Source organism: Myotis yumanensis, unplaced genomic scaffold, assembly GCF_028538775.1.
Source record: "Myotis yumanensis isolate MYYU_CA2020_CCGP unplaced genomic scaffold, mMyoYum1.0.hap1 SCAF_10, whole genome shotgun sequence".
Taxonomy (NCBI): domain Eukaryota; kingdom Metazoa; phylum Chordata; class Mammalia; order Chiroptera; family Vespertilionidae; genus Myotis; species Myotis yumanensis.
Genome location: NW_027223761.1, coordinates 82,316,943 through 82,341,342, shown reverse-complemented (window position 1 = coordinate 82,341,342; position 24,400 = coordinate 82,316,943). Strand labels below are relative to the sequence as shown.

General features: G+C 56.8%; 1 protein-coding gene across 2 annotated transcripts in view; it reads right to left on the bottom strand.

The window, feature by feature from the left end:
• Positions 1-2,724: 2,724 nt before the first annotated feature.
• TMPRSS4 (transmembrane serine protease 4) overlaps positions 2,725-24,400 on the bottom strand; it is a 37,663-nt gene continuing 15,987 nt past the window's right edge. Inside the window, exons 3-13 of one of the 2 annotated variants that reach the window (XM_070426153.1) lie at positions 19,155-19,268; positions 16,170-16,322; positions 14,851-14,980; positions 11,550-11,651; positions 10,462-10,502; positions 8,521-8,680; positions 7,004-7,170; positions 5,711-5,809; positions 5,411-5,553; positions 3,575-3,724; positions 2,725-3,228 (exon numbers count right to left, since the gene is read on the bottom strand). In XM_070426153.1, the coding sequence (XP_070282254.1) occupies positions 3,217-3,228; positions 3,575-3,724; positions 5,411-5,553; positions 5,711-5,809; positions 7,004-7,170; positions 8,521-8,680; positions 10,462-10,502; positions 11,550-11,651; positions 14,851-14,980; positions 16,170-16,322; positions 19,155-19,268 (1,271 nt within the window). In that variant the 3' untranslated portion in view covers positions 2,725-3,216. The remainder of the gene's footprint in view (positions 3,229-3,574; positions 3,725-5,410; positions 5,554-5,710; positions 5,810-7,003; positions 7,171-8,520; positions 8,681-10,461; positions 10,503-11,549; positions 11,652-14,850; positions 14,981-16,169; positions 16,323-19,154; positions 19,269-24,400) is intronic. The other variant, XM_070426154.1, reaches the window with a different exon arrangement.

Genomic DNA, 24,400 nt, shown 5'->3' with positions numbered 1-24,400 from the left:
CCTCTTTGGATTCCTTTTGTTTGGGGTTCTCTGTACTTCCTGGACTTGGAAGTCTATTTCTTTCTTTCTTTTTTTTTTAAATATATTTTATTGATTTTTTACAGAGAGGAAAGGAGAGAGAGAGAGAGTTAGAAACATCGATGAGAGAGAAACATCGATCAGTTGCCTCCTGCACACCTCCCACTGGAGATGTGCCCACAACCCAGGTACATGCCCTTGACCAGAATTGAACCCGGGACCTCTCAGTCCGCAGGCCGACACTCTATCCACTCAGCCAAACCGGTTCTGGCGGAAGTCTATTTCTTTCACCAGGTAGGGTAAGTTTTCTGTAATTATTTCTTCAAATAGGTTTTCAATATCTTGCTCTCTCTCTTCTTCTGGCACCCCTATAATTCGGATGTTGGTACACTTGAAGCTCTCCCAGAGGCTCCTTACACTATCTTCGTATTTTTGGATTCTTTTTTCATTTTGCTTTTCTGGTTGGGTGTTTTTTGCTTCTTCATATTTCAAATCTTTGACTTGATTCTTGCGATCCTCTGGTCTGCTGTTGGGAGTCTGTATAATATTCTTTATTTCAGTCAGTGTATGCTTAATTTCTAGTTGGTTCTTTATCACAACATCAAGGGTTTCACTAGATTTCTTGAAGATCTCACTACATTTATCGGCGGTCTCACCAGTCTTTTCGAGGGCCTTACTAAATTTATTGGCGGCTTCTAGACAGTTCTTTAAAGACCTTAAAAGTGTGGTTTTGAACTCTATATCCAGCAGTTTGCTTTCCTCCATTTTTGTCGTTTGTGTCCTGTTTCTTTGTCTCAGCATTTTTTATGCTTCGCTGTGTCGATAGAGTGCCTTTCTGTGCTAGGTGTCCCAATTACCTGAGGTAGACACTCTTGGTGCACCCCCTTGTGGGCTTTGTGCACAGTCTTGTTGTAATTAAGCCTTGATTGTTGTAGTTATCACTGTGAGGAATTTACCTCCAGGCCAATTGGTTGTGAGAATCAGCTGTGTCTGCAGTGGGAGAACTTCTGTGCTGGAGACACCCCTCTGGGGCAAGACTTGTTTCAATGGGGCTTTGGTGCTCACTGAGTCTGCCCCCTGAGTGTGTCTTTTATGGTTCCACAGAGCTGAAAACTGGATGGTCCCACTCTGACCTCTGGGCTTCCTGGCTCCTGGATCTCTAGGGAGGTGCTAATCTAGCCTTTGCCTGAGGCTATCCAGCAAAAGCCTCCCTGCAGGGCTTGGGTGGGGCAGGTCCCATGGGATCAACAGGGCGGAGCAAGCAGTTATGGCTGCTCTCAGTCTTGCCCTCAGAGGCTCTGCTTCTCAGTGTCCAGGTAATCACTGCAAGCCCCTCGGAGAGAAAGCTGCCCTCAGGTTCCGACCGATGCCAGACAGTCCTGCTTCTCCCATATGAGTCTGGGTCCCTAGAGACTTGCCCGGAACTGGAGCTCAGAGCCTGAGACTCCCTCCTGATTGAAAACGACAACCGCGCCCTCAGCCGCCAGCCCGCTCCACATGCACCTCCGCACCTTAGTATTTTACTTCAGCACTGCACCTCCTCTGAGTCTCGGTATGCTTTTCTCTTTCCTCCTAGTTGTAGAACTTCCACTCAGCCAGCCTTCCTGTGGTTCTGGATGATGTCCGTTCCGTCTTTTAGTTGTATTTTTGAAGTGGTTGTGTGAGGCAGAAATCTCCGGTGTTTACCTATGCCGCCATCTTGGTTTCTCTTGGGAGCCATGATTTAATGTCACCCTTGAATGTCTAGGTCATTGCCCTCCCAGGTCATAGGTTATCTCTGGCCCATGGCTGATACCACAGGCAGGAGGAAGCGGGGAGGGCAGTGGTTGGCGGCTTGTATGGAAGGAGCCTTGCTCGCCTGGCTCCCCTAGTCCACAGCTCACTACTGCTCCCACCCAGCGCCGCTGGTCTCCTTCTTCCCAGTCCTCTACTCTGAGGATCCACTGTCTCCGCAGGCCTGTCCCTACCCAGGCCAAAGAATAAAGACTGTGGTTCAGCCTAGTGCACTGCTGGTGGGAATGCAGGCTGGTGAGCCACTATGGAAAACAGTGTGGAACTGCCGTTTGACCCAGTGATCCACTTGCAGGAATATACCCTAAGAGACCCGAAGCACCACTCAGAAAGCATACTTGCACCCCTGTGTCATAGCAGCACAATTCACAATAGCTAAGACCTGGAAACAGCCCAAGGGCCCATCAGCAGACGAGTGAATAAACAGCTGTGGGACATTTACGCCATGGAATACTGTGCAGCAGTAACAATGAAGGGTCTCTTACCCTTTGAGACAACATGGAGGGGCCTGGAGAGTATCACGCTAAGTGAAATGAGCCAGTCAGAGAAAGACAAATATCACAGGATCTCACTCACATGTGGAATCTAAGGAACAAAATGAACTGATGAACAGAGTGGACCCAGAGACATGGAAGCAGGGGACAGAGTGCGGAATCTCGGAGGGAAGATGGGGCAGGGAGGGTGGTGGGAGACAATCAACCTAAGACCTTGTGTGCATGTATGCATGGCCCATGGACACAGACAATAGGGAGGTGAGGGCCTGGGGCGGGGTGGCCTGGTCGGGGTTGATGGGGGCGGAGGGGGACATATGTAATACTTTCAACAATAAAGATAAAGAAAATAAAATTAAATAAAAAAATAGATTGTGGCTCAATAGTCCCACTCAGTTCTGATGAAGCAGCCCAGTCAGATATGTCAGATGTCACATTCCTGTTTAATAAAAGCAACCACGTAGGGAGCAGTGACAGCAGCAGCAGGCACAGTAGCTGTGCCCCAGGGACTGCACTTTCCACCACAGCTGGTTCCTGCCTGGGAGACCTGGGGATGTGTGAGAGGGCCAGGCTCGCTCAGACCCTCTCCTCCCTCACTCCAGCTCACAGTGACCTGGGCTCTCCCCAGAGAGTCTGCGGAGTGGGGATGCTCCTTCAGGGCTTGGCAATGCCTCCGAGACCTCCAGGGGGCGGAGTCTCTCCTGGGGGTGCGGGGAGCACCAGGGCTGGCCGAGCAGGGCTGCTGAGCAGGCTGCTGCGCTCCTCTTGAGCTCTGTGGGCCACAGGGTCGCTTACAGGGATGGAGGCCCTTAGCTGCACCCGGACAAGCTGAGGCTGTGGGCAGAGGGGCGTGCCGAGGGGCGCTTGCCCGGTGCCTGGCATCCGGGGTCCCCAGGCCTGCAGAGGGGCCGCGGCATCAGGCCTCAGACTAGAATAAGAGACCAATAGAGAGCGAGTCAGAGGATTTGAAAGCGGACACAGCAGTGCTGTGTGCAAAATTAACTCCCTTTCCCGAAGCTCGTGGCCCCTCCCGCTCCCCCGTGGGGAGGCCTCAGATGCACCCCCCCCCCGCCCCCATGGAAAGCTGCTCTCTGGTGAGGCAGCTGGGCGCAGCCCACACTCTAACATGTGCGTTGCACGGCCTCTCCGAGCTAAGGACTCTCAGCCCTCGTGGTGGGAAGCCCAGGCTGCTCACTGGTGGGGACAACGCTGGGGTGTGGACGCTGCCTCAGCTTCTGGGTGAAGCCTAGAGCAGAGGAGGGGGGAGGGCTCACCTGGCGGACACTGTGGATCCAGTTGAGATAGGCCGCGACCTTGGTGTACACTCCCGGGGTGCTCGGGCCCCCACAGCCGTGGCCCCAGCTCACGATGCCCACGACTTGCCACTGGTTGGAGTGATGCATCAGGGGTCCCCCGCTGTCTCCCTGGGAGAGGGCAGAGCAGGGGCTGCTGGGCAGGCAGGCGGGCAGGGTGGAGGGTGGGTGTCCCTGTGCCCCCTGCACCCGCCCGCCCGGTGCTGGCTGTGCCCTGCCTCTCTCTGCTCGCACTGTCCCTGAGCCTAGAGTGTCCTTCTCTTTGGGGGCAAAAAGGTTCAGTTGGAGGTCAAGTGAGTTGTGGGTGTGCCCGGGCCCCTCCTGTGGAGACCCACAGCTCACCCCAGCGGCGGAGGCTGAGGCGCCAAGGGCCCTGCAGCAGGAAGCGGGTCATCTTCCTTTCATACAGCATTTCTCAAGGTGCTGAACCCACAGCGTGGCAATTAGCATGTTCTCGGCCAGTGGTTGGCAAACTGCGGCTTGCGAGCCACACGCGGCTCTTTGGCCCCTTGAGTGTGGCTCTTCCACAAAATACCAAGTGCGGGTGCGCACGTACAGTGCAATTGAAACTTCGTGGTCCATGCACAGAAGTCGGTATTTTGTGGAAGAGCCACACTCAAAGGGGCCAAAGAGCCGCATGTGGCTCGAGAGCCACAGTTTGCCACCACTGTTCTAGGCAATTGGATTCAACCCATGAAAAGAGCAAAGATCCCTGCCTTTGGGTAGCTTAGAATCAAATGGAGAGGAGAGAGAGGGGGGGGGGGAAGAGAGGAAGAGAGAGAGAGGGAGAGAGGGTGAGGGAGGGAGGGAGAGAGAAAAAGAGGGAGAGAGGGTAAGCACACAAGACAGACAGAAATGTCAGAATAAAAAGTGCACCTACTTGGGTGTCTGCCTTTTCAGTTCCTATAACCCTTGAGGACTCTTCCTTCAAAACCCAGTAACTTGGTGGCCAACCTGCTGTGCACACCCCTCACCCTCACGTGCACCTCCCAAGGGAAGACATTGTCCCCCGCCCAGCCCTTACCTGGCTAAGAGGTGACTGAGAGGCACCTCCCGAGTGAGAGAACTGAGCGGTGAGGACGGGGGTTTATTTATTTATTTACATATTTATGTATTTATTATTTTTTAATCCTCACCCGAGGATATTTTTTTGTTGATTTTTAGGGAGAGTGGAAGAGAGAGGGAAAGACAGAGAGAAACATTGATGTGAGAGAGACATTGATTGGTTGCCTCTTGCATGAGCCCTGACCAGGGGCTGGGCCAGGGTGGAGCCTGCAAACGAGGTACGTGCTCTTGACTGGACTCGAACCTGGGACCCTTTGGTCCACAAACCAACGCTCTATCCACTGAGCCACACCGGCCAGGTCAGGGTGAGGGGTTTTAATGAGAGGATCTCAGAAGAGCTTCTGGGGGAGGGAAGTGAGACATGGCCAGGGCGGGACACAGCGCCGGGCCCACCAGCACGAGGGCGCTCTCTCGAGGGCAGTGCAGTAGCTGAGGACAGAGAAACCGGGCGGAATTCCTGCCCTCAGGGGCCCTTACTCCATAGACAATGGGCCCTGTGGTGGGTGGGAGGGTGTGAAATACGGATCCACTTAACATCCTTCTGCTCGTCTCCAGCCACCGGTCCATCCATCCCTGTGTCGGTCGTTCTCCGACCGTCACCTCTCTCCCTGCTTCTCTCCCTTCTTCCCTTCCATGTGCGAGACTTCCTTGGGCGCTCGGCTCCTGGCTTCCTTGTCTCTCTAGGGCCCACGCTCCTACCCTTGGGATTCCCTCTGCTCCTTGGAGGCTCACCTGGCAGGTGTCCACGCCGCCCTGCAGGACGCCCGCGCACAGCATCTCCGTGGTGACCTCCCCCTGGTACGCGTCCTCGGCGTTGCACCGCGCCCTGTCGATGACCTGGACCGACGCCTGCAGCAGCTGGTCAGACATCTTCCCTGGAGGCGGAGGCACACCCACTTTCTCGTCCTTGTCCTTGCCTTGGCCCCAGCTCAGGTAACGCTCCGGGTCACCGGGCACCCTGACCGATGGCCCTCCTTCCCACCCCCTCTGAACATGCCCCCTCGGCCCTGCCGCCCTGCGCCCAGGACTCACCTGCCCCCTGTTCTGTAAAGCCCCATCCAATGACCCACACCGGGGTGGCCGGAGGGAGCTCCTCGTCCTCGAAGGGCAGGCAGATGGGCCTGACGAGGCCTGCGGGGAGCGGAGAGGAAGGGGGGCCCCGTGTGCAGGAGGCCCTGGCGTTAAGCCTCCACAACACACAGTCCACACGATGTTAACAGAAGGGGAAGGAGAAAAAGGGTTCTATAAATAAATTTAGAAAATGTGGGTTAAACAGAATAAAACAAATTATTTAAAAAAAAATTTAAAAATGTCTCCATCTTTAGTATACTAAAGTGCTCCAAAAAGAGCTAAAGTTATAAAAATGTTTCCCAAACTTATTTGAGAAGGAACCCTTCTTTTCCCTAAGGCCGTGGTCGGCAAACTGTGGCTTGCGAGCCACATGCGGCTCTTTGGCCCCTTGAGTGTGGCTCTTCCTAAGCCTTAGGAGTACCCTAATTAAGTTAATAACAATGTACCTACCTATATAGTTTAAGTTTAAAAAATTTGGCTCTCAAAAGAAATTTCAATCGTTGTACTGTTGATATTTGGCTCTGTTGACTAATGAGTTTGCCGACCACTGTCCTAAGGGACCCATGTCCTGTGGAACCAACAGTTGGAAATGCTGATTTAAATACTGCCCGATAGCCCGGCCGGTTTTGCTCAGTGGTTGAGTGTTGACCTATGTACCAGGAGGTCAGGGTTCGATTCCTGGTCAAGGGCACATGCCTGGGTTGCAGGCTCAATCCCCAGTGTGGGGCATGCAGGAGGCAGCCAATCAATGATTCTCTCTCATCATTGATGTTTCTATCTCTCTCTCTCCTTCTTCCTTCCTCTCTGAAATCAATAAAAATATATTAAAACAAATGAAATACTGTCCTGTGTAGGCATGAGTCGTACAACAGAACTGCACCAGGTGCTGTGGCAGCCTTGCTAGCGGTGAGTCCCTGCCCTGCAGGAGAGCAATGGGCACACGGACCCCTTGGCAGGGATAGTGGGAGGCGCTTGGCATCGGCTGGGGGTGGAGGATGGACTGTGACCTCCACGACTGGAGGGACCTGTGACCCTCACTTAGGGTGCCGCCCCGGAGCGCTGGTGAGGGATAGTGGGGTGTCCGCTGGCCGACCTGAGCCTCCTGACGTCCAGGATGCTAGGCTGGCGGATTTGCTGGGAACAGATGGGCAGCTGGGGCTTTAGAGAAGTGACGAGCTCAAGGCCACTTAGTGAGCGGGCGGCAGAGCGGGAATGGAGCTGAGCTAAGGGCTTTGCCCAGGTGCCATCACTCACCTGAGAGTGTGAGCGGGTCCCGCAGCTTCACCAGAGCGATATCCTTCTCTTTGGGGGACGTGGCGTTGTGCTCGGTGACGAAGATCTTGGCCACAGGCAGGGCTGGGAAGCTGCCCAGTCTGTCTGAGCCGACCCTCACCTTCCAGCCGGGCACATCGAGGTGCTTCCTGGGGCAGAGCCAAGCAGGAGGGGGCTTTGCCAATGGCCGGGCCCCCAGGGCCCTGGGGGTGGGAGCTCCAGGTGCCTGCCTCAGGGGGTAAGGATGGTGCTGGCAGGGGTGCTGGAGAGGGGCCGGCCGGTCTGAGGAATCTCCGACCACAGGCCAAGTCTAAAAGGGGATGTGATCCCCCTTTTCCCAGGGAAACCTGCCCAAGCAAACTTCCAGCTGGAGGGCTGTGGAGGGCTGCCTCCAGGCCGGAGCGTGGGGCCTTCCCTGCTTCTCGTCACAGTCGCTCATGGTACCTGCATGTGGGCAGTTACTTATGTGCGCGGCTTTCTTCCTCTGACACCAGACACAGCTTAGGGATGGTTTCCCAGGAGAGGTTTACACCTTTTGTCAGATTCTCAAAAAAGGTTAAGAAATTGGCCTAACCCTAGCTGGTTTGCTCAGTGGATAGAGCGTCGGATGGCACATGCCCAGGTTGCGGGCTCGATCCCCAGTGTGGGGTGTGCAGGAGACAGCTGATCCATGATTCTCTCTCATCATTGATGTTTCTCTCTCTTTCTCTTCCTTCCTCTCTGAGTCAGTAATATACATAAAGAATCACTGGCCTACACTGTGATTCCTCTAAGGCAGTAATGGGGCTAATGTCCACGGACACAGTGTACGGTTTGGTACCTTGTAGGAACTCCTCAGATGCAGAATGAATGAATGAATGAATGAAGTAAAGGCCTGGGGGTGGGCTTCCCCCAGAGGGGCGGGCAGGCCCGGGCTGGCCTGGGAGGAAATCTATGCTTGTTGGCTTGTTGTTAAGTTTCTGAACACAGCGAGGGAGCGGCAGGGCTCCAGACCCCAGGACCCCTTCCTGGAAGACCAGGGAAGAGGGAGAGGGTGCTTGCTCCGGGCAGGTGGGAGGAGCCTGCATGGGGTGCATGACAGGGCGGCTGAGGACATGGGTTTCTGATGCTTCCCACCCTCTGCTCAGACCACGTTCAACAAAGGACCTTGTGTCCGGCATCCCACGGGGTGGCCACACCCTAGGACAGTGGTTCTCAACCTTCCTAATGCCGTGACCCTTTAATCCAGTTCCTCATGTTGTAGTGACCCCCAATTTTCATTGCTACAAATTGAACATAATTAAAGCATAGTGATTCATCACAAAAACAATATGTAATTATATATGTGTTTTCTGATGGTCTTAGGTGACCCCTGTGAAAGGGTCATTTGACCCTCAAAGGGGTCGCGGCCCACAGGTTGAGAACCGCTGCCCTAGGACAGTGTTTAAGGGCAGAGGAAGGGGCCCGGGCCTAAGGCCCTGGAGGCTCTGGCTCCACAGGCCTGCGGGCGCTGGGCTTACCTGAAGCAGTGGGCCGCCGTGAGCACCCAGTGCGGGTCCAGGATGCTCCCGCCGCAGACGTGCTGCTGGTGGTACTGGATGCTGACCTGCCACGGCCAGGACTCCACGGAGGCCTGCTGCCCGCCCACCACGCGCGGGGCCTTCGGGCTGTCCCCGCAGGCTGGGCTCGGGAGGGAGAGCAGGGACCGGGCTCAGGGAGGCTGGGAGGGCCAGCGCGGTGGAGACGGCCGGCCCGCTCCTAGGCTCCTGGGTCGCTATGGGGGCCCCAGATCGGGGCTCCCCAAGCCCCTCGCCTCCTTTGTCAGCGCCGGGTGCGCTTGGCATTACTGTGCACACGGTGTCCCCTGTGCGGGCAGTTTATGACCTTCACACTGAACTGGGATGCGGGACCCCGTGCCCCAGCCGCTGATCTGGGAGCCGGAAGTGGGAAGAAAGTTTCAAAAACAGGCTCTTCCCACCCTAAGGTCACCTCCTCCAAGTCCCTGCTCTCTGAGCGAGCCTCCCTCTCTCATCCCACCTCCTGGCTTTTCTAGGGAACCTCGCACGCGACTCGCAGAAACCTGCCGTCCCTCTGAGGTTTGAGCATCTGATGGATGCTTCTCTGTCTCTGGATCTGTTTTTGTTCATCGGTTTATGTTGCTCATTATAATCCACAAATGAGTGAGAGCATGAGATATTTATCTTTCTCTGACTGGCTTATTTCACTTAGCATAATGCTCAAAACTCCGAGGGAAGGTAGGGGAGGGTGGGTGAGGGGGAGAGGTCAACCAAAGGACTCGTATGCGTGCATATAAGCATAAGCGATGGATGTGGACAACAGGGGTGAGGGTGAGGGCAGGATTGGGGGGATGAGGGGACATTGGGGGGATAAGGACATATTTGTAATATCTTAATCCAGTGGTTCTCAACCTTCCTAATGCTGCGACCCTTTAATACAGTTCCTCATGTTGTGGTGACCCCCAATTTCATTGTTACAAATTGAACATAATTAAAGCGTAGTGATTAATCACAAAAACAATATGTAATTATGTATGTGTTTTCCGATGGTCTTAGGTGACCCCTGTGAAAGGGTCCTTCGACCGCCAAAGGGGGTGCGACCCACAGGTTGAGAACCGCTGTCTTACTCAATAAAGGAAAAAAAAAAAGAAACCTGCCATCCCGCTGCCCTGTTCTCAGCCTCTTCAGTCCTTGAACTGTATGCGGCTGCCCCCACACGGCTCCCCCAACGCGGCTCTCACGGACAGGCCGCCCTCCTGGGCCCGCTGGCCAGGGACTTCCAAACACCATCGCCCTCAGAGCAGCAACAGCGAACAGCGCTGTGTGCCTGCCGCCAGCTCCTGGCAGAGCCCCGTGCCCCTCCGTTTGCCCGGCAGGGTTTAGCTCCCCCGCAGCCGCCCGCGGTCCCACGTACAGTTTCCCCGGAGCTGTCAGTCCTCCTGGTCTGTTCCAGGCAGGCCCTGCCTGTGCGCCACTAGCTCCTCCCCATTTTCCCAAATCATCTGAGCCCATGTACACGAGTGCCTGCTGTGCCTCAGGGAGCTGAGCAGAGAGTGATGGACAGACAGACAGACAGACAGACGCGGTCCCTGCCCTCTGGGCGCCGCCTCCTGGCCACTCGTCCCCCGGAGGAGCTTCCTCTCGGAGGTCAGGTGGCCGTGGCCAGCCTTTCATTGCCACGGTCAGGCTCTCAGCAGCGAGACCTCCGGCTCCTCAGGGAGGGTGAGTGACCGAAGCCTGGGTGCCTCCAGTGCATTGAGTGGGAAGGACAGGCGTGTGGACGGAGGGGGTCTCCATGCCCACCGCTCGCAGGAGCACAGGCCCCGAGAGGAGGCTGGGACAGACCAGGGTGAGACTCGGAGTCGGAGAGGTTTAGGACGAGCACCAGGCCCTCCTTTGTGCCCGCGATGGCTGGCTCCCCCTCCCCCCGAGAGGGGTACTCACCCAGGCAGCGCAGGGAGACCAGGGAGCCCGAGAGGCAGGGCCTGCGGAGACACGGCTGCTGTCTGCGCCTGCTCTGCTGGGAGGCCAGCCCTGGTCTCCTGGACACACTGACTCAAGCCCCTCCCAGCCTGGGGAGCTGGACTCTGCCCCGGCTGCTGCACTGCCACTCGGTTCCGTTCGAGTTTACCTGATTGGACTCGACCGCCCCAGTGACAAGCGTCCAGGACAGGCTGGGCCCCAGGCAGAGCCCACGCGGCTCTCGGCCGCTGCGAGGAGGAAGCAGAGCCGGAACAGCACCTGCTGCGCGGCAGCCTCGCCCAAGAAGGATGGGATTGCGAGGGAATCCAGCAATGACCACCCCGCTCCCAGCCCGTCCTTTGCAAGACTTGTTCCTCGATAAATAGATAGCCGGGCAGCGAGCCCGAAGGCTAAGCAGCCAGCATCCTCCCGGAGCCGCCTGCTGCCCTGGAGGCTGGCAGACGTAGCTCTGACTCCGGGGGAGGCGTGGGGACCGGATGCTGCGAGGCCTGCCGGGCGCTGGGGTGCGGACGGCCTACGCTGGCCTGTGCTTGAGGGGAAGGCCCAGTGGCCTGGGGAATAGGAGGAAGCATCGGCAATGGGAAGAGAGACGGTTTTACTTGTCGGCTGATGGGAAGGTCACCAAGGTGTGGACACACCTCTGTCCAGCTGTCCATTGATTTAAAAAGAGTCAAGCCCGACCGGTGAGGCTCAGTGGTTGAGTGTCAACCTCTGAACCAGGAAGTCACTTTTGACTCCTGGTCAGGTCACATGCCTGGGTTGTGGGCTTGATCCTCACGTGGGGTAGGGGGCATGCAGGAGGCAGCCGATCAACGATTCTCTCTCATCATTGATGTTTCTCTCTCTCTCCCTATCCCTTCCTCTCCGAAATCAATAAAAACATATTTAAAAAAATAAAATAAAAAGAGAGTCAGCATGGACAGTCTCAGAACTGTGGCTCTCCCGCCCTCGCTATCTGCCTTCTTCCTGTCGTGGGCGCGCACCCCCTCGCCACGTCTGCCCGGATGCACCCGGTGTGAGCGTCAGGGTTGGGGCTGCCCCTCACTCACCCGCGGGGGTGCTGCACCTGGAGCTCCTGGCTGGCCGCTGTGATGACAACCACGTCCAGCTCTTGGTCTGGACCGATCTTCTCGGCTTGGAAGGTGGGTTTGCTGCTCATGTCGGCGGGAGAGAGAGATGTGAGTTGGGGCAGGAGTTTAGAACCAGAGGGTGGGAACAGCCCCCCTCAGGAGAGAAAGTGGCCGGGACCACGTCGTGGGCGCCGCAGGGGGCAGGGGGCCTTGGTCAGCGCGGGTGGTCCCGAGCGAGTCCCTGGCCTTCCAGGACCCCATCCAGGTGCAATGCTGTCGTGGCCTCGCCTTCCCGGGCAGGGGACAGTCCTGACCAGAGCTTAGGAGAAATGTTAGGGTCACCCTTCCTAACTCCCAGCTCTGTCCCTATCCCAAAGGGCCTAGCAGGACCCAGGGTAGCTGCCCCCCTCGGCGGGGACAGGATGTGGATCTGGGTCCCTAAGGCACCTCGCCTGCAGTGGGGGGTGGAGGTGCATTCCAGCCCCTGGGGCAGAGGACAGAGCACGGCCGGCCTTCACAGGAGTCCAGGCGGCGCTGCTCTCCTGGACCCCTCTCCTTTCTCTCTGCAAACCCATGCTTCTTCCAGACCCTGGGCTTCAGTTGTCCTCCTCCAGGATGGCTTCCCGGATGACACCCATCTTTCCCTTCGTTTCTTTCTTTTCTTTTTTAAAATAGATTTTTATTGATTTCAGAGGGGAAGGGAGAGGAAGAAAGAGAAATATCAATGATGAGAGAGAATCATTGATCAGCTGCCTCCTGCATGCCTGCTACTGGGGATCGAGTCCACAACCTGGGCATGTGCCTTGACCAGGAATTGAACCCGGGACCTTTTAGTCCGCAGGCTGACACTCTATCCACTGAGCCACACTGGCCAGGGCTTTCCCGTTGTTTCTTTACTCCTGGCATCCTTCCCCACCCCCAAGTCAGGCCAGCACCAGCTCTGCCTGCAGGGATCAGACCCACCCCCGGCCCTGGCTGACCGGCACATCCTCACAGTCCCAGCCGGAACTGGCTCTGGGAGCTGATGCCGCCTCCAGGAGGACTGGAGTCGGCGGGGCTTTGTGTTACAGCCCTCGGGAGGGACTGAGGTGCCTGTCCTGGCACCGGCACCGGCTTGGAGTACAACCGGGCAGGCCCGCCCTTCCCAGGTCTCCTAAGCCTCCTTTCTCCTCTGCAAGATGATGGGGTCGGGGGGGAGGGGCAGATGGTCTCTAGAGTCCCTCTCACTTCTAACCAGGCAGGGCTTTGTGTCCTGGGACGAGTAGGACCTCCTGTCCCGGCGGAAGAAGAAACCTGGAGGAGTCTGAGACCCAGAAGCAGGGACAAGGGTGGCAACGGGCAGTCCCAGGAAAGGTAAGGATCACGTGGACCGGCTCTGGTTCTGTCTAGCTCAAGAGCAGGCGGTTTGAGCCGTGGAGGGAGAGACTCCAGGAGTCTCCTACCTGAGGGCATTTCAGGACTTCCTGTTTCCCCAGCCAAGCCGAGCCTGCTGGGCGGTGCAGCCGAGCCTGCTGGGGCTGGGCTGTGGGGAGCAGGGAGAAGCGCAGGGCGGGGCCAGCCTTCCCAGCCTCCTCAAAATGACAGAAATGACAGTGGTGAGCTTCCCTCTCCAGAGGCGCTGGGAGTCGCCTCCCTGGGGGCCGAGACCAGCAGAAGCCTGGCACCCCGAGAACGGGGCAAGCAGGTCTGAAGGGTTAGGAAAGGCTGCCTGGAGCATCCATTGGAAAGGAACCTTGAGGCTGCTCGAGGGACGGAGGGCGAGTTCTGTGGTTGGTGGGTGGTGGGCCTGGCATCCGTCATTCCTGCCTGTCTCTGAGTGCCGTTTCTTAAAATCCTGAAGTTGGGGGCCTGTCAGGGAGAGGCCACCCCACTCCGCCCTGAGTGCCTGGACCTCCCATCCCTGCGGCTGGGCCCTCGGAGAGGCCCACTCTCCCTCCCGTTACAGATGGCACGCCAGGCAGAGAAAACAGCCAGCCTGCTAGAACTCCTGAGCCCAGGAACTAGGGGCCTGGGCACAGACCCAGCCGCTCCCTCCCAGCTACTATCCAGGAAGTCACTTACTTCCTCCAAACCTATTTCTAAAATACAGTGGGGCCTTGACCTACGAGTTTAATTCGTTCCGTGACAGAGCTCGTTAACTCAAATTACTCTATCAACTCAATGCAAAACATCGGCGGAGAGACAGCTGATATCTCAAAAAACTCGTTAGTCGGGACACTCGTAAGTCAAGGCCCCACTGTAGATATAATAGGCCGGCCAGCATGGCTCAGTGGTTAAGCATCAACCTATAAACCAGCCCTAGCTGGTTTGGCTCAGTGGATAGAGCGTCAAGTCAGCCTGCGGACTGAAGGGTCCCAGGTTTGATTCCAGTCAGGGCACAAGTCCAGGTTGCAGGCTCGATCCCCAGTAGGGGGCATGCAGGAGGCAGCTAATCAATGATTCTTTCTCATCATTGATGTTTCTATCTCTCCCTCTCCCTTCCTCTCTGAAATCAATAAAAATGTATAAAAAATAAATAAATAAAACAAGTGATATTTAAAAAAACACACAAACCTATAAACCAGGAAGTCATGGTTCAATTCCTTGTCAGGACACATGCCCAGGTTGCAGGCTCCATCCCCAGTAGGGGGCATGCAGAAAGCAGCCAATCAATGATTCTTTCTCATCATTGATGTTTCTCTCTCTCTCTCCCTCTCCCTTCCCCTCTAAAATCGATTAAAAATAAATTTAAAATAGATATAGTAATACTTTTTTGGCTTTTGCCAAGATCAGATGAATATAAATATATAATGCTCGTCACCCTTATAATTACATCCTTCTTCACCACCCATCACCTGGGACTGCTTTTGAATTTGCTGAGAGAGCAGGGATTGCTGATGGAACCTCAGGGAAATCGAGTTTGTTCAAACCAAATTTGACCAGAGGACTGCCTTTTCGGGGGGACGGGCTGCAGGATAAGGGGTGAGGCTGGGAGTGAAGGACAGGGGAGGCTGCCAAGGAACTGGGGCGTGTGGGCGCGACTCTCCCTGGCACCTCACATGAACCCCATGAGGCTGGCACTGCTCTTCCCGGCGGCTCCTGAGTGAGCCGGGGCTTTGGAGCCTGAACCGAGGCTTGTGCGTGCCGTGCTGGGAGGAAGCCGTCTGTCTGCCCCACACCTGGGCTTTCAGGAAAGGAGGCGAGAAGGAAGACAGCGGGAAGCAGAGGGGAAGAGGGAGGACCACAGCGAAGGAGGGAGGTCCCAGGAGGAGGTGACCGCCTTGGAGGCTGGGCTGGGTACCTGTGAAAGCCCATCATCCCACAGGCGGTCTGGGCCAGGGCTCCTGTGAAGCCGTCAAAGCAGGCAGAGGCCCAGGTCCCCGTGGCCGGGTCCAGCAGCTGGAGGGTGGACCTGTCGCTGGAGAGGCGGACTGCAGGGGGGAAGCTGGGTCAACTGTGAGGGCCCACCGCCTGTTTCCCTCCTTAGGCGTTGAGACCGGCCCCTCCCCTCCAACTCCCACCCCATCCTGCCCCAGGGTGTCACAGAACACCAGCCCTCCAGCCTCCAGGGCGGCTCCGCATCTGGCTTTGCTTGGCTGAGCCTGTGTTGACCGTAGCTGGGGAGACCAGATGTCCTGGGCCTGCCTCCACTTTGCCTGCTGCCTGGCATCATTATTAATAGCTCCTCCTTCCGCTCTCGAGGTGCCAGCTTTGATGATGTATTACATGGCCCTACCCACGGCTCACACAGCCTGCACAGCCTGGGGAACTCCTCAACGAGGGACCTCAAGGTCCGAGGGGAGCGTGAGCGAGGACTGAGGACTGAGGCAGCGGAGTGGGGGTGCCCATAGGCATTTGACTTCTGATTTATAAAAACCCAAATACACAGGCCGTCACTCAGCCTGCTCCTCAAAAGCCCCATCACCACCCGCCGGCCTGGCTCCGGGGTTGAGCGTTGAACTATGAGCCAAGAGGTCACGGTTCAATTTCTGGTCGGGACACCTGGTGGGGGCACATGCCCGGGTTGCGAGCTCAATCCCCAGTAGGGAGCATGCAGGAGTCAGCCGATCCATGATTCTCTCTCATCCTTGATGTTTCTCTCTCTCCCTCTCCCTTCCTCTCTGAGATCAATAAAAACATTAAAAAACAAAAAAGCCTCAGTCACTCATATCCTGGGCTACATCCTCTCCAGAGCCCAGTGTGAGAAAGAGCATGGGTTTCTCATGTTCCTTTGAAGGGCCTGGCTCCGCCTTGTCACGCATCACGCTATAAAACACGCGTCTACCGGACAGGAGGGTGAGCGGCCTCACAGCGTTCCATCCTCTGGAAGAAGCAGAGAGGAGGGCACTCCCCCAGGTCTCCTGATCCAACCCCCACCTCCGTGCCACACGGCACAGCGGAAGTGGGCAGCTCGGGCGGTTCTGTTTCCGTTGGCTCACATTGGTCCACATGTTCGCTGAGTGTTCGCTATATACTAAGCGCGGGGTCTTGTGAGCAAGATGTGGTCCTGCTGTCAAGAACCTCACAGCAGGGATGCAAGCTGACAGGTGGCAGGAGCCGCCAGTGGAGCCCGTGCCGACGTCCCTCTGAGCCCTGCTCTAGCCCTCAGCCCGGGCTCACCTGGCACTGGGGGCCCCTCGGGAAAGTTCTCCACGCAGAATCGCTCGTCGTCCCCCGAGGCGCAGTTCTGCTGGCCGTCGCACACCTGCCGCCTGGGGATGAAGCGGAGGGGCGGCCCACAGAGGAAGTAGTACTTGTCCAGGATGACCTTGACTGGAAGGCGAGGGCAGGGGGCAGAGAGGGCTGAGCTTCCTGGACACGCACTGGGCGTGGAGCCAGGCAGACCCGGTCTCAGTGCTGCCACAAGTCCTCTCGGTAAAGCGGGTGAGATAAAGCCTGGGCCAGGCCTGCAGATGGCTGGGGAGTTCAGCGAGATGCTGTGTGTGTGTGTGTGGGGGGGGGGGGGGGGGGAGTTAGGGGGGGAGAAATGTAGACGGAGCCCCCTCGCCTCACACCCCCACGGCCGGCACAGTCCTGTGAGCAAGGAGGAGACACATTCCCTAGCCGGTGTGGCTCAGTGGATAGAGCGTCAGCCTACGGACTGCAGGGTCTCGGGTTCGATTCTGATCAAGGGCACATGCCCGGTTGTGGGCTCCTCCCCAGCCAGGGCCCTGGTTGGGGCCTGTGCAGGAGGCAACCAATCGATGTGCTTCTCTCACATTGATGTTTCTCTCTGTCTTTCCCTCTCTCTTCCACTCTCCCTAAAAATCAATGGAAAATGTCCTCGGGTGAGAATTAAACAAAGAAAGGAGCCACGCTGGGCCTGGAGTCTGGAGGCCCAAGAGCTGGCTTGGCCCTGCTGTGCGACTTCAGGCAGATCGTGTACCCTCTGGGGCTCAGTGTCCCGCCTGCACAGAGGGTGGTGCACCCTCCCGGGCGTGAGAATATCTGGCGGCTGTGAGAGTGTGGCCGCGTCAAGTGCGGGTCTAGGAGGAGGCACTCTCATCTGGGGCTGCAAGACCCCGGAGAGGTTGATGTTTCGAGCTGGTTTTGCCCTCCGCCTGCTGCCTCCGGGTCTGTGGCTCCTCTGCTGCCCGGGCGACGGGATGAGCTGCTGCTTTACCTCCTCAGGGAGCACGCCCCTCCCCGCTTTCCTAACCTCCCTGCAGGCCGAGTGCCTCGGGCCGGCGCTCTTCTGCAGCCCAGGGAGAACCCGCTGGCCCTGAGACCACCACGCTTTGGCGGATGCACCGGCCGAGGGAGGGCAGTCTGCACCTCCGGCCCCTGCGGGGCTCTCGGGTCCGCTGGTGTCCGTGCTGTGCGGCTGCGCTTCCACAGCCACAGGCAGCAATGGGCCTGCTCAGGGGCCTGGGGCTGGCTCAGTGTCCCCTTGCCGTGCCTTCTGAGCCCCGGTGCTCACGACAGAACGAGGATTTGACCAGATGACCCCTGAGTGTCCTCGGCGAGGTGGTGCCAAGTGCCGGTCCCTGAGGGCCGTCCGGCCCGTGAGCAGGCGTGTGACCTTGGTTCCTCCCCTGCACGCTGTTCGGTGGCCCCGCGTGTGCACAGCCTGGTGTTTATCAGGCACTTTACACGCTGTCTCCTCAGCTCTCCGATGTTCCCTGAGGAGGCAGGACATTCGTAGACGGGAGGACTGCAGCTCAGCGAGGCTGAGGCACTTACTCCAGGCCGCACAGGAGCCAGTGGCGGTGCCAGGGCCCCGCCCAGTCTCCAGGGCAGCGCTTTACTCCCGTGTGACAGCTGAGGCGGGAGCCTGCGGTGACTGGGGGAGAGGAAGGCGAGGCCTCACCGTGGAATATGGGTGTGGAGAGGGAGGGGCTCGGGAATCCCTGCTCATTCACTTTTCTCCTCGGTCTAGAGTGGCCTGCCACACAGGTCCAGGCACTGGCCACACGCAGACGATGAAGATGGTGCTAAAGGCGGAGGGTGATTTCTGCCCCGGGTCCTGATGCCTCCTCTCTCATCTCCCCTCACAGCAGATGCTCTGCTCTTCCAGCCACAGGGCTGCTCGCCACTCAGCTCGTCTGCAGATGGGGCGGGGCAGGCAGGCGGCATGTCTGCCATGTGGACGCCTGTGTGGGTGTGTATCGTGTGCACGTGTGCCCTCCCTGCAGAGGATCACGGGTGGAGAAGCCGCCTGAACAGATGGGCTGAGTTCATGTCCTCCCTCTCTGTCTCTTTTAAAAAAATATTCATTTAAGAAAGGCAGAGGGAGAGAGAGAAACATCAATGCTGAGAGAGAAGCATCGATCGGCTGCCTCCTGCACACCGCACACTGTGGATCAAGTCCACAACCCAGGGACGTGCCCTGACCAGGAAGTGAACCATGACCTCCTGGTTCGTAGGTCGATGCTCAACCACCGAGCCACGCGGGCCGGGCTGTCCTTCCTCTCTTACAGGAGGCCCCTTCAAAGCAGGCGGTGCCTGTGGCTACAACACATTAGTAGGGCCCGCCCGTGACTCAGGTGGAAAGAAGGCCAGGGTGTCACTCGGAGGTGGGGACAGGGGAGCGGTGAGAGGGGCTGCCACTTACTGTGGGGGTGAAGGTGGGCGTGGGGGCCGTAATGAGGGGTGAAGGTGGGCGTGGGGGCTGTAATGAGGGGTGAAGGTGGGAGTGGGGGCCGTAATGAGGGGTGAAGGTGGGCGTGGGGGCCGTAATGAGGGGTGAAGGTGGGCGTGGGGGCTGTAATGAGGGGTGAAGGTGGGAGTGGGGGCCGTAATGAGGGGTGAAGGTGGGAGTGGGGGCCGTAATGAGGGGTGAAGGTGGGAGTGGGGGCCGTAATGAGGGGTGAAGGTGGGCGTGGGGGCCGTAATGAGGGGTGAAGGTGGGAGTGGGGGCCGTAATGAGGGGTGAAGGTGGGAGTGGGGGCCGTAATGAGGGGTGAAGGTGGGAGTGGGGGCCGTAATGAGGGGTGAAGGTGGGAGTGGGGGCCGTAATGAGGGGTGAAGGTGGGAGTGGGGGCCGTAATGAGGGGTGAAGGTGGGAGTGGGGGCCGTAATGAGGGGTGAAGGTGGGAGTGGGGGCCGTAATGAGGGGTGAAGGTGGGAGTGGGGGCCGTAATGAGGGTGAGGGGTTCCACTTACTGAGCACAGCCACGATGACAATGATCGCCAGGCTCAGCAGTGCTGCGAGGATGGGGACCCCCACTTTCCTGAAGGTCTCCAGCGGCGTGCGGGGTTTGCGCAGGCGGGTCCTGTCTGTGAAGCGGAGGGAAGAGCCTGCGTCAGCGCTGGGAGGCCTCTCGTCTCCCTGCCCGGCCTGGGGGGCGCTGTGGTTAGCAATGGGGGTGGCTACTCCCTCAGAACAGCTCAGCTTCCTCAGCACCAGCCAGGCTTTTCCATTCGCAGGCCTCAGGGGGGCCTCAGACCGTGGCGCCCCCCGGCCTTAAGGGGGGCGCTAGGATGTGCCCCTCCAGCCTGCCCTGCCTCTGCCCTGAGAGGTACCATCATGCATTTTGCTATCACTCATCCTCTTTCCTGACTTGTCCTTTTGGTTAATCCTCCCCGGAGGACATTTTCCCACTGATTTTAGAGAGAGTGGGAGAGAGAGGGAAAGACAGAGGGAGACGTCGATGTGAGGGAAACACTCGATTGGTTGCCTCCTACACGTGCCCCGACCAGGACCCGGGCAGGGGAGGAACCTGCGACTGAGGTACCTGCCCTTTTTTTATTATTTTTTTTTAAATTAAATCTTTATTGTTCAGATTACATTTGTTCCTCTTCCCCCCCCCTCCCATAACTCCCCTCCTCCCAGTTCCCGCCCCACCCTCCGCCCTCACTCCCCACCCACTGTCCTCATCCATAGGTGCACGATTTTTGTCCAGTCTCTTCCCGAATCTCCCATTCCCCTTTCCCCCCCAAGAATAGTCAGTCCATTCCCTTTCTATGTCCCTGATTCATTATAATCACCAGTTCATTCTGTACATCAGATTATTTATTCACTTGATTTTTAGATTCACTTGTTGATAGATGCATGTTTGTTGTTCACAATTTGTATCTTTACCTTTTTCTTCTTCCTCTTCTTAAAGGATACCTTTCAGCATTTCGTATAATACTGGTTTAGTGGTGATGAACTCCTTTAGCTTTTCCTTATCTGTGAAGCTCTTTATCTGACCTTCAATTCTGAATGATAGCTTTGCTGGATAAAGTAATCTTGGTTGTAGGTTCTTGGTATTCATCACTTTGAATATTTCTTGCCATTCCCTTCTGGCCTGCAAAATTTCTGTTGAGAAATCAGCTGACAGTCGTATGGGTATTCCCTTGTAGGTAATTGAGTCTCTTTCTCTTGCTGCTTTTAAGATTCTCTCTTTGTCTTTTGCTCTTGGCATTTTAATTATGATGTGTCTTGGTGTGGTCCTCTTTGGATTCCTTTTGTTTGGGGTTCTCTGCGCTTCTTGGACCTGTAAGTCCATTTCTTTTACCAGGTGGGGGAAGTTTTCTGCCATTATTTCTTCAAATAGGTTTTCAATATCTTGCTGTCTCTCATCTTCTGGCACTCCTATTATTCTGATATTAGTCCGCTTGAAGCTCTCCCAGAGGCTCCTTACACTATCTTCACACTTTCGGATTCTTTTTTCATTTTGCTTTTCCAGTTGGGTGTTTTTTGCTTTCAAATCTTTGGTTTGATTCTTGTGCTCCTCTGGTCTGCTATTGGGTATAATATTCTTTATTTCAGTCCATGTATGCTTACTTTCTAATTTCTTTATCGTAGCATCAAGGGTCTCATTAGTTTTCGTGAGGCTCTGCTCAAGTTTATTGCAAGCCCTCAAAATTGCGATTTTTAGCTCCATATCCTCCATTTCTGTCATGTTTTTTTGTCTCCGCATCTTTTATGCTTTCTTGGTGCACCCCCTTGTGGTCTTTGTGCACAGTCTTGTTCTAGTTAAGCCTTAATTGTTGTAGTTAATACTAGAGGGATTTGACCACCAGGCCGACTCTGAGGTACCTGCCCTTGATCAGACTCTAACCCGGACCCTTTGGTCCCCAGGCTGATGCTCTATCCACTGAGCCACACCAGTAGGGCTCCTGACTTATCTTTTGATTTAACTAGAAGCTCCAGCAGGGCTGGGCCTCTGTCAGTGTGTGCCTCATAGAGGCGTAGCTCAGGGGTTGAGCATCGACCTATAAACCAGGAGGTCACGGTTCGATTCCGGTCAGGGCACATGCAGGAGGCAGCCGATCAATGATTCTCTCTCATCATTGATGTTTCTCTCTCTTCCTTTCCCTTCCTCTCTGAAATCAATAAAAATATATTTTGAAAAAACAACAACAACTAAACAAAAATACGCTCTAGTGAATGCCTCTCTGTCTCAGGAACAGCGTTTGTCTTTAAGGAGATGACAATTTTGGGGAGAGGCAGACAGAGGTACCACTGTCAGTCCCGCCCAGGACACCAGCAAAGCGCTTAAGTGGGCCTCTGTGGGCGGAGATGGGAGAGGCAGGCGCTGGACCAGCTGACGGAGCTGGGGGTGGGGACGTGAGCTCCTGGGGGACCGGGGTGTGGGGACGGAGGGAGCGTGTCGTGGAGGTGGAACCGGGCAGAGTCCGTTGGTGGAGAGCCTTGAAGACCACATCCGGGTTTGGAGTTTAGCCCAAAGGCAGCGAGGAGCCATGGGAAGCTGAGCCTCAGAGACACATGAATATTTAAGGAGACGCATCCTTCCTTGGCGAGGAGATGAGTTGGAACAAGAATCGGGGCCCAGGAGACCAGGTGGGAACCTGTTGGTGCTTAAAGGAGGGGGAACAAGAACTATACTGACCATCTCACACTGTATCTGAGGGGAGGGCCCGCGGGCGAGGCTTTGAAAGCTAATTCTTGGGAATAGCAGATGGGGTTCCTCAGTGTCCCTCCCTTGCAGGTAGCCAGCAGGGAAGGCCACATGAGAAGTTTCCAGGGGGAACTGAGGCCGGAGCTGCGCAGGGCTCTGCAAGGCGGTGGTCAGCTCCTCCTCTTCACTGCCAGGTGGCTGCTCCCTCGTCCTTTCAAACTGTCCATCACCCCCTTCGTGAGGCCTTCCTGAAGCCCCCATTTAAAAGGCAATCTTCTGCCCGGATTGCGGGCTCCATCCCCAGTGTGGGGCATGCAGGAGGCAGCCGATCCATGATTCTCTCTCATCATTGATGCTTCTATCTCTCTCTCCCTCTCTCTTCCTCTCTGAAATCAATGAAAATATTTTTTGAAAAGGCAATCTTCTATTATTTCCCACCCTCCTTCCCCGTTCCCCCCCAAAGCACTAGCCCCTCTGCGTGCTCTGTATTGGACCTGTGTGGTATGTTTCTGTACCCTCCGCCCCTGCCGGGCAGGAAGGCTCCATGAAGAGGGGTTTGTCTGTTGTGTTGGCTGCTCGGCCCCTGGCGTCTAGACCCGGCCTGGCCTGCAGGAGGCGCTCAGCACATATCTGCTGCCTGGAGCAGCGCGTGCCCCGTCTTCCTTGGGGCCTCATCTCATCCCGCGGTGGATCGCATGGTGTCTGACTCTTTCCTCAACTCTTCAGAAGCAGAGAATGGCAGCCTCCGGAGCCCTGGGCTCTGCTGAAGGGGAAGCTCAGGGAACCCGTCTCCTCCAGGGAGAGTTTAACTCAGGCACAGGCTCTGGTGGAGGACGAGGCTGGCACCGCCCGCTGTTGCCAGGACCCCGCACCGAGTGGGTTCAGTGTCAGCTGATGGTGCCTTTACAGCGCCAGCCACCCTGTTCCTCCTTCCCATGGCCATGGACACAGCAACTGTGCGTTCACTCATTCATGATGGCTATTGATCCAGCACCTGCTTCTGGGACGTGCTGGCTCATTTCCTCAGAGACGAACGGCCTATGGGGAGCCCCCTGCTGAACTCCCGTGCCCGGGGCCGAGGCCTCTGCCTCTCAGCCGCTCGCAGGGAGAGGAGCATCACAGAGGACGGGCTTCCTCGGTGTGTTGTCTCCTGTTGGTCTCAGTTCACGAACCCACTGAGCTGTGAATGGCCTCCCTGCCTGCACTGTGCTGGCCTCCAGCTGCCCTGCCCAGCTGCCGAGAGAGCGTTCATCTGCCCTCCCCTGCTCAAGAACCTCCAGGGGCTCCCATGTCTTCCGTAACTGGACCAGCTCTGCTCAGGCTCTCGGAGCCAGTGCAGTCCAGCCTGCCTCTCCCACCAAGTGGGCTTCCCACTGTGGGCTGCGGCCAGCCCGGTCCTCCAGACAGGCTTGGCCCTTGTGCAGCTCTGGGTCTTTGCTCCTGCTCTTCCCTCCACCAGAGACTTCCAGTGCTTCCTTCTGTCTTCCTTTCTTTTTTCATTAAGACTATACACTTTAAAATATATTTTATATATATATTACTAGAGGCCTGGTGTACGAAATTCGTGCACTGTGTGTGTGTGTGTGGGGGGGGGGGGTCCCTCAGCCCAGCCTGCGCCCTCTCACAATCCAGGACCCCTCAGGGAATGTCCAACTGCTGGTTTAGACCCAATCCCAGCCTGGCCTGCGGGGATTGTGCCTTAACTGGCAGTTGGACATCCCCCGAGGGATGTAGCAATGCACCAAGCGGCAGGCAGCCAGGGAGGAGCCAGAACTGGGGCTGGGCATAGTGCCCTTCGTGCTCATCCCAGCCCCTGCACTTGCTGCCGCTGCTCCGTAGTGCTGCTGTGGAGTCAGGAGAGCTCCCACTGCCGCAGCTGCACTTGCCAGCCATGAGCCCAGCTTCTGGCTGAGCAGCCCCCCAACCCCCCACCATGGGAGCACACTGACCACCAGCGGGCAGCTCCTGCCTTGAGTGTCTGCCCCCTGGTGGTCAGTGCGCATCATAGTGACTGGTCGACTGGTTGTTCTGGTTGTTCTGGTCATTCTGGTCGCTTAGGCCTTTATATATATAGATTGATTTCAGAGAGGAAGGGAGTGGGAGAGAGAGATAGACACATCAATGCTGAGAGAGAAGCATTGATCGGCTGCCTCCTGCATGCACCCTACTGGGGATTGAGCCCTCAACCCAGGCATGTGCCCTTGACCAGAATCAAACCTGGGACCCTTCAGTCTGCAGGCTGACGCTCTACCCACTGAGCCAAACCAGCCAGGGCTCTTCCTTCTGTTTCCGACAGTTTACTCCCGTGGGGCTCCTGTCACAGTCTGCCTGCCTCAGGACAGGTCCCTGATGGCTGGGCACTGGCGCCTCTCCTGTGCCCCCCTCCCCGCGGGCACTGTTGCAGAGTGGGCTTGTTCGGTCGGCCGGTCTCAGGCTCACTCGGTGGGGAGACCTTGGCCAGCGATGGGCTTGAGGGACACTGTGGCCTATCCATACATGGAACCCCAAGGCACACAACTGGTGGGAGGTGACGTCCTTTGTGACCATGATTAACTTGCAACC